The sequence below is a fragment of the Leptopilina heterotoma genome, unplaced genomic scaffold (assembly GCF_015476425.1).
Source record: "Leptopilina heterotoma isolate Lh14 unplaced genomic scaffold, ASM1547642v1 Lhet_74, whole genome shotgun sequence".
NCBI lineage: Eukaryota > Metazoa > Arthropoda > Insecta > Hymenoptera > Figitidae > Leptopilina > Leptopilina heterotoma.
In genome coordinates this window covers 990061-998685 of record NW_025111173.1, presented here as the reverse complement: position 1 = coordinate 998685, position 8625 = coordinate 990061, and the positions used below count along the sequence as shown (strand labels likewise).

General features: G+C 28.2%; 1 protein-coding gene across 1 annotated transcript; it reads right to left on the bottom strand.

Annotated features, from left to right (window-relative positions):
* Window positions 1-6228: 6228 nt before the first annotated feature.
* LOC122510808 lies at window positions 6229-7727 on the bottom strand. The gene is made up of 2 exons (XM_043625711.1): window positions 7399-7727; window positions 6229-6298 (listed from the first exon to the last, which is right to left on the bottom strand). The coding sequence occupies exons 1-2, from the start codon at window positions 7725-7727 to the stop codon at window positions 6229-6231; spliced, it is 399 nt and encodes a 132-aa protein (XP_043481646.1).
* Window positions 7728-8625: the final 898 nt, after the last annotated feature.

Here is an 8625-nt window from a genome sequence, read left to right as displayed (position 1 = left end):
ACAATTCATTATTTATAATTTGTTATATTATTTGTTGATTATAATTGTTTACAATTAAAGTCGGTATTAATTCCTAGTTATTATAACTCTATTATTACTGTTAATATTTATTATTACAATGTTTATGTTTATTATTGTTTATTATTATTTGTTAAAAGTTGTTGTTTAAAATTGTTATAACTATCTGTTTATTATAATTTGTTATTATTTCTAATGTTTATTCTTACAATTTATTGTGGTTTATTATTGTTATTTGTTATAATTTATTGTCGTTTATTATTTGTTATATTTATTTATTATAATAATATGTTAAATAATTATGATTACTATTATTATTAATTATTATGATTGTTATTATTAATTATTGTAATTATTATTATTAATTATTATGATTATTATTATTAATTATTATAATTATTATTTATTATTATTTTACATATTATTATTAACATTATTGAAAATAGGTTACGGTGACGTAACAATTTGTTCATTTTTATTGTATTAAATTATAAAATAATTCTTTATTTGAAGTAATATTATTTTTAATTAATTTTATAATAATTATAAAAAATTAATTGAAAAATGGATTAATTGCAATCCAATAAAATTTTTATTTCATTTAAAACATTGATAAATTTGAATTTACTACTGAATTAAAATGTAGTTTATAATTACACAGGCCGAAAAAATTTTGGCAAACCTCAGAACCAAGAACCGAACAATACTTTTCCGAAGGTTTTTGACGGGCTGAATCCAAATCTGACCTCAGAATTGCCCCATCACGTCAAGTTTTTGAGATATTCTAACCTAAAATTGCCAAAAACACGTTTTTTGTCCATTTTTGAAAATCAAGAAAAATGTTTTTCTTAAAAGTTATTTACGGCATCTGAAAGCACTATTCTTCCCCTTTAAAAGCCTTTTGAAACTTGAAAATATCTTTATTTTTCACTGAGATATCGTCATTTGAATTTTTTAATCTGGTCAGTATAAGAATATTGACAAATTTACCAGATTGAAAACTTCAAATAACGATATTTAGTGACAAATAAAGATTTTTTCAAGTTTCAAAAGTCTTTTTAAAGGGGAAGAATTGTACTTTCAGATGCTGTAAATAACTTTTAAGAAAAAAATTTTTTCTTGATTGTACAGGACTTCAAAAATGGCCAAAAAACGTGTTTTTGGCACATATAATTATAAGAAGTTCGTTTTGTCAAACAATTCAAAATGACAGTTTGGTTGTCAAGTCGACTGCAAAAAAAAATTTCGTTCGTCCAATGATTCGTTTTGTCCAAATGAATTACTTGTGATTACTCTAACTTTTTTATATGTCCCAAAAAAATAACATTTTTTTCATAGGCTTATTTGTATCGAATTTTTTATAGAATTGATATTTTTACAAGACTTTATCTACATACATTCCATTAGAAAATGCAAGTAGGGGAGACTGGGGTAAACCCGCTCACTAGCGATTTGAAGCTATGAACTCAACTTAAGATGGAGATATTGGTCCTGTGAATAGTACTTAACATTCAACTTATATTAACGAACTTTCGTTTAGTTTCATGAATTTAACATAGAATCAGAGTCGATTAAATGTTTTTAGAGGTGTCAGAAAAAAAATGTTTTTTGGATTTTTAAATTTTAAGTCCTTCTTCGAAGTACATATATAGTTTTGTCTTATTTCAAAAAGATTTAATTAAATTTATTCTGAAATGTGAGGAATACACTTGAGGTAAAGTCGCTCACTTAGTTTTAAATTTAAAATTTCGAATAAAATATTTTCACGTATTATATTTTAACAATAATAAAATTTATGATTTGTTAAAACAAAAATTGTAACTACATTTCACTTTCTTCTAATAAAATATAACATTTCTTTAATCGATAGTTGTAATTCATGAAACCTATATTCATTATTTATTAAACCAATTTGTTGTTTATAGAATTGTTTATATAACACATAAATTATCAATAATAAATCATACTTAAGACGAGAATAAGACGAATTTTAATATTTAAAAAAAAAATGTTCCATCTTGAAAAGATAATGTGAGCGGATTTACCCTGTGTTACGTTCGAAACGTAACTATTTTAATTTTTGTTATATACTTTTTTTTACTTTTTATTAAGATTATATAGAATCTAAAAATGGGTAAACATGTTAATTAAAATTAAGGGGAGAGTGGGGCAAAGGCGCTAGGTTTACATTTATCGATGTATATTTTTTAAATTAAGCCATTAATTTATGCGGTCTTTGTTTTTCATTACTCTAAAACTAAACAACAAGAAATTTTAATAGTTGTTATTTAGTATATTACAATTATAAATACTTTATTTGATGAAATTTAAAAACAATGCAAAAAATGCCTTTGCCCCACACGCTGGGGCAGCGACGTTTTCGCTTATATTTTTAAAAGAAAGCATTTATAAGCCTTAAAAAAATTAACAAGTGATATTTATTAGTATAATATTTACGAAACATAAGGTTAACAACATATTATTAAGAGAATTAAACTATTTAAATAAAAAATAAAAACTTTTAGTGATTTTAACCTTATATTGTGAATTAATACATATAAAATTCGAATATTCAATTATTTTTAACCAAATTATGTTCAATATTGCCTTTGCCCCATATAACAAACTTTTTCATAACGCGGTGCAAAAAAGGGCACTTTTTTGCACCTTGTTATGAAAAATATCGTTCGTAACTAGTGCTAGCAGTTGTCACGAAATATACTATTTTTTACTTTAAATTTAAAATATTTAGATACAAAATTAAACTAAAACACCACGCCAGTTGTGTAGAGAAATATTTAATTTATTTACATGTTACGTTTTTAAAAATTAAATACTTAAACTTATGTTTTAAAAAATAAAAGTTTGTTCAGTAAAACTATCATTTTATTTTTGCAAAACAATTTTTTTGTTATATTTCTTAAAATATTTGATATTTTTAGGTTTTTTTTTAATCAATTGGTCTGATTGCATTGCAACTTAATTTTTAATACCAATTGGAATAGACAGAAAATGAAGGAGATATTTTAAAAAACGACTTTACCCCGCATAGCGTCTTTGCCCCACTCTCCCCTATATACATTACTCATCAATTTGTTAGTACTAAATCATAAAGAATATCCATAAAAAAATAAATAGTTATTTTAATTTTTTCAGTATTTAAAAAATTACTAAATTATTGTCTCGATAAAAAGGATATGAAAAGAAATGATTTAAGGGAATGTAGCGACCGTCTCGGGAATTTGTTAATTGTACAAAAAATAGTCACCTACACAAAGACTCTTTAAAGTACTTGTAAAAAATACTGACAAAGGAGAATACACATACACACGCGCAAAATCCAATAGAGAACAACGAACTCTATCACGCCATTTACCAAGGAATTCGCAACCTTGCAAAAAGCTTCCTTGGTAACAATAAAGTTTGGCGGGCCATGTGCATAAGTTTCTCCCACCTATAAAAAATTGAGTCAATTTCCAGGGTGTGAACGATTTCCTTTTTGAATTAATCGAGGAGTATTATTGAGTATTTCCCGCAGAGCGGGAGTATTTCAGGACGTTTACTATATCTTTACTTTTTCTTTTCCCGCAAAAGGCGAAAGTAGATTATTTTTCTTATCCCCAAAAACAAGGGTTGAAATTCAAATATTGAAGTGAGTGTTTTCTTAAAAAAAGATAGATTTATAAAAATCTGATATTGTTATTTAACAAGAATATTTATTTAAAAAAGAAGGAATCAAATAAAAAGAATATATTAAATTATACAAAAAAACAAATAAAGAAATAAAATATAAAAAGGTGAATATTTAAAAGAGTGAGTTAAAATTAAAAAATAAAAGAAAGTAAAATTTATTTAGTTCTAATTATAGTGTTTTTCTGAGTGATTTAATTAAAATCTCAAAGTGAAGTTCAGTTATTGTTTTAATATATGAGAAAAACGAATACAAGATATTGAAATTCAAGGCTTGTATTTGAGATCTAAGACTTTTTACTCTCAGTCTCTTTAAATTCTGAAATTTATTCAGAAAATGAGATGAATGTTTAAATACGGTGATCCCGAATTTTAAGCATTCAAATATTATTTTTTGAATATTGTCTCAGATTTAGTTCAATCAGAGGGTACAAATTTAATTAGAAGAAAAACAAAAAAAACGAAATTATGTTTTTATAAAAAATAAAAAGTATAAAGTATCGATAAAAGCACAATTAAAATTAAAAAAACAGGATAGCATCCATAAGTGTTGATATTATCTTATATAAAAGTAAAAAAAGAAAAAAGATTTTTCTCGTACAAAAAAGAAAATAATTCATTAAAATTACAATTTACAATTCGTGAGAAAGCTACATAATAATTCCACATTTATCAATTTTCATAACACACACACATACACACACAAGGCGAAATTAATGTTAATACAGTAATTTTCTTAGTTTAATAAAAATGTTTATATTACGAAAGTTAAAGAATTTATATCGTTTATTGTATTCTTAAAGGGGGCAATTTTAATAATTCTTAATACTGATTATATACAGTACGAAAACCTACCACGTCAGTCATGTCCCATGAGTGGGAGTGAGACAGACTTATGCGATTCCCATACTTTCCTATGACTGACGGATAGCTTTTCTTACTGTATATATATATATATATATATATGCAATATTTTCAAGGGATATTTTTTTTGTAACTATTACTGTATTTTTCTTGCTAATGCTGCTTTATTCTTATGTCATTAATAAAATAACCTACATTATGTCATTATTATTTTAGAGTAATTATTTGTGTCTTACAACCTATTTTCAACCCATCTTTTCATATTCTTTCATAAACCTTAATACCGTTTAACCGGAGACGTTGAACTGATAACGTACTTAAAGGGGGATCCTAAAATTTTAATAACAGTATTTATTCGAAATAAACTTAACATTCATTTCCTACTATTAAAATACTGAGTGTTTTATTGATTTAAGACTATTAAAAATTCTTTTTAATACAGTTAAGTCTGAATTCGATTAAAATATAAAAAACTTTCAAATAAATAATATTTAAATTATAAACAATCGAATTCAACCATAACACCCTGGAGAATTGTAATTTCAAAATTTGGTATATGTGTTTTAAAAGTTTCTCTAAGTAAAACTAAAAAAGATAAATCAAAAACACTTTTTCATTTTTTTAGTAGAAATTATAACCTTTCAAATGATATAAATTAACTTGGATTTAGAGAATAATTTCCTAGATTTTTACCGATCTGAAAAAAAGTGAGCGGGTTTATCCCAGTCTCCCCTATAATGTAGGGGAACATAGTCGAGGTCGGCCCACCTTTTGACTTTTGTTTATAACTTTTTTTAAAAATGAATTTGGACAATTGAAGTATATGGTTGGATAGTCCTGTTTAATAGGAACATCTTTTCTGTACAAAGTAAATTGATTGGTTTTAAAATGAAAAAGTTATAAAGATAAAAAATGTAGTCCAGGTTGGTCCTTACAGTCAAGGTCGGCCATGTTTAAAATTCAAAGAGCATTAATCGTTAAAAAATAAAATAACATGTTTGGAGTTACGAAAAATTGATTCTTTATTGTTTACAGCTTGTAACTTAATGAAATAACAAAATAATAAAAATATTCATGAATTTTATGTTAAAAAAATTTTGTCATTCCTTTGAAAATGGGTGGACTGACAATTTCGGACGGTACTGTATAAATTATAACAATAATAATAACAAAATAATATAATGATATTATATTAAGTAAATCGGAATGGTCAGAATAGTTTGAAAAAGTATTTTTTTAACTTTGAATTCAAATCCGTTCCTATAATTTTCTTAGTAGGGTGATGGAACCATTTGTCGAGGAAATAGTGAGGTTCAACATTTACACATTTCTTAATCACAATCAAAACCATCCATGTAAATTAAAAAATATAATTTAAGTAAGTGGAGAATCTAAGCTTTTATACTTGATAAAATTTCGTTAAAAAAATAAATTATATATTAAATAATTAATATAAAAGAAATTGTTTGTAAAATACCATTTGTCGAAGCTCAGATACCAATTGCTCGATTTCTTGACCCAGTTGTCGTTTTTTTGTCTTCAAATTTACAAAATACATTTTGTAAGTAAAAATAATGTCATTATATTTCCATGAGATAGTAAAGTATTAGCGTAACGAAGAAAAAACATTACAAAATACGATAAGGGAGGAATTAACTACTTCAGCGGCATGGCGTTCCAATTGGCGTTCCATGAGTAAGTGGCAGAAGCGGCGAAAATGGCGTTCCTATTTAAACATTATTTCTATACTTTGTAAACAAATTAAGTTTACCAAACCAAATGTTTTTTATTATTGGGGATTATGAATCTTACATTGATTTTCAAAAATTCAAAAATAGACGGATCCAATATTGTGAACCATATTGAGTGAATGTTGGAACGCTATTCGTAAAAAGTATTTAAAATTGGCTGCATTAAAACTCTTATAAAACTATTTAACACCTTGAAAAAATAATTTTTTCTTGTCCTATTCGTCTTCATTTATCTCAAATAATAAGAATATTTGATTTTGGCAAGTTTAACTTGACTACAGACTTTTGAAATCGAGTTCAAGTAGGAACGCCATTTTCGCACTTTGTGCCGCTTCTGCCACTTACTCATGGAACGCCAATTGGAACGCCATGCCGCCGAAGTGGTTAACGCGTCGCGGTATGCTCCTTACAGCGAGCCATTTGCGCGCAATAATCCTCGGAGCGCAAAGCGCGACGACTGCACAATTCGCGCGCCCCGAGGCGCGCTAAAACTTACGAGCGAAGCGAGCCTCCGCGCGAATAGCGAATGAGAATGTGATTTTTTTTTAGGTTTTGCGAGAGAAATATACAGACATATTACAAATTCGAATTACAATAAGTCCACATGAAAAAACCGCGCCCTAATTCCTCCTAGATCTATATTTTTCCGTCCTGGAAACTCTCTCTGTACATCTTATTATTTCTTCTTTTATCTATTTACTTTAAGTAACCTTTATTTATTTCTAAATAACTATTTATTTCTGAATATCTATTTATTTTCTACATTTGTTTTTAAAAACCTTAATTTCCTAATTTATTATTTAATCTCGCGCCGATGCGTCTAAATCTATCTTTTTTATGTAGTACATTTTCTACATAATCTCTAACTAATATCCAATTTCCTTCCTTTTCTATCATCTTACAAGTAATATTTGTCGGATTAAAAACACCTAAGGATTGGCTTAGTAGCAGTCTCTCTTTATTCCATCTGCTGCAGTGGAAGAACGTGTGTTGCGCGTCATCTTTCTCCGCTTTACAATAAATGCATGACGGGCTTCTAACTTTACTTATCTTATATAAGTACGCATTAAAGTACCCATGTCCACTTAGAAATTGTGTCAAATGATAATCTGTTTCTCCTGCTTTTCGTTTCACCCAGCTGCTTATATCCGGAATAAGTTTAAATCTCCATCTACCCCTATCATCATTGTTCCATCTCTCCTGCCATTTACGCATTGTTTGGTTCCTAGATGCCCTTTTTGCTTCTGCCCTGCTTATATGTTCCTTGTCCTTATATATCCGTTTCCTTTCCAAGACTAATAAGTCGATTGGAATGATACTTGTCATTACAAGCAATGCCGGCTCGGACACAGTTCTGTAAGAGCTTGCAACTCGCAAAGCTCCTCTTCTCTGCACTTGTGACATACGCTTCCGATATTTCTCTTTTTGTAGAGAATCTCCCCAAGTCTCACAACAGTATAAAAATATAGAGTGCGTTACAGACATTAAGAGTCTCCTTTTTTCCTGAGTGGGTTCATCTATGTTGCACATGAGTTGCAATTGTATTTTGCCATTAAAGATTGACTGACTTTGCCGATATATATTATTGGGCCGAGAGTCAGCTCAGTCTTAAAAATTAGAATATCTGACAATCAGCGCCATCATTGGCCAGCAATGGAACGTTTTGAACACCAGAAATCGCCCAGTAACTATTGCCAATTATCAGCAGACATTACTGGACCAATTGTGGGCCTTTTTTCCAGTCTTGGCATTTCACACTTGGGTATTTAAGATACCTAAGATATTTTTATTTTTATTGTTTTTTAATATATATTGTAAGCTATGTAAATACAAAATAGTTTTTTAAAAAATTAAAAATGGCGGAGTGACGTAGCCGTTTTGAGAAAATTTTTTTTTACGTAAATGCCCAAGTGCGAAATGCCGAGACTGCAAAAACAGCCCATCATTGGTTCAGTAATGTCTGCCGAGAATTGACAATAGTTACTGGCAATACAATTGCCAGTGATGTGCCGACCATTGGCCCAGTAATGGCTCATTATTGGCACTTTAATGGCAAGTGATCAGAGTGTTAGGCTTTGGTGCGTCAGGTTCAAGTGTCGATCCCCGCGAGCGGTAAGAATTTTTCAAATGTTTGAAAGTTTGCGTTTAACTTGAGAAAATAAACCGTATAAATATTATAAATTAATTAATTAAAAAAAAATAATTTTTTTCATTTTTACCAATACTATGGGAGTAATGGCAGCCAATATTGGGCCATTAATGTCTGCCGCTATCTGGCTTCCAACTCGGCTGACGACCAGCC

What these genes read in the sequence shown, in the direction of transcription:
- LOC122510808 (XM_043625711.1), bottom strand. Translation starts at nt 7,727, where the DNA reads ATGTCACAAGTGCAGAGAAGAGGAGCTTTGCGAGTTGCAAGCTCTTAC. An exon ending in CAATTTCTAAGTGGACATGG is followed by an intron (nt 6,299 to 7,398) that starts GTACTTTAATGC and finishes ATGTTTAAATAG; the next exon opens with GAACGCCATTTTCGCCGCTT.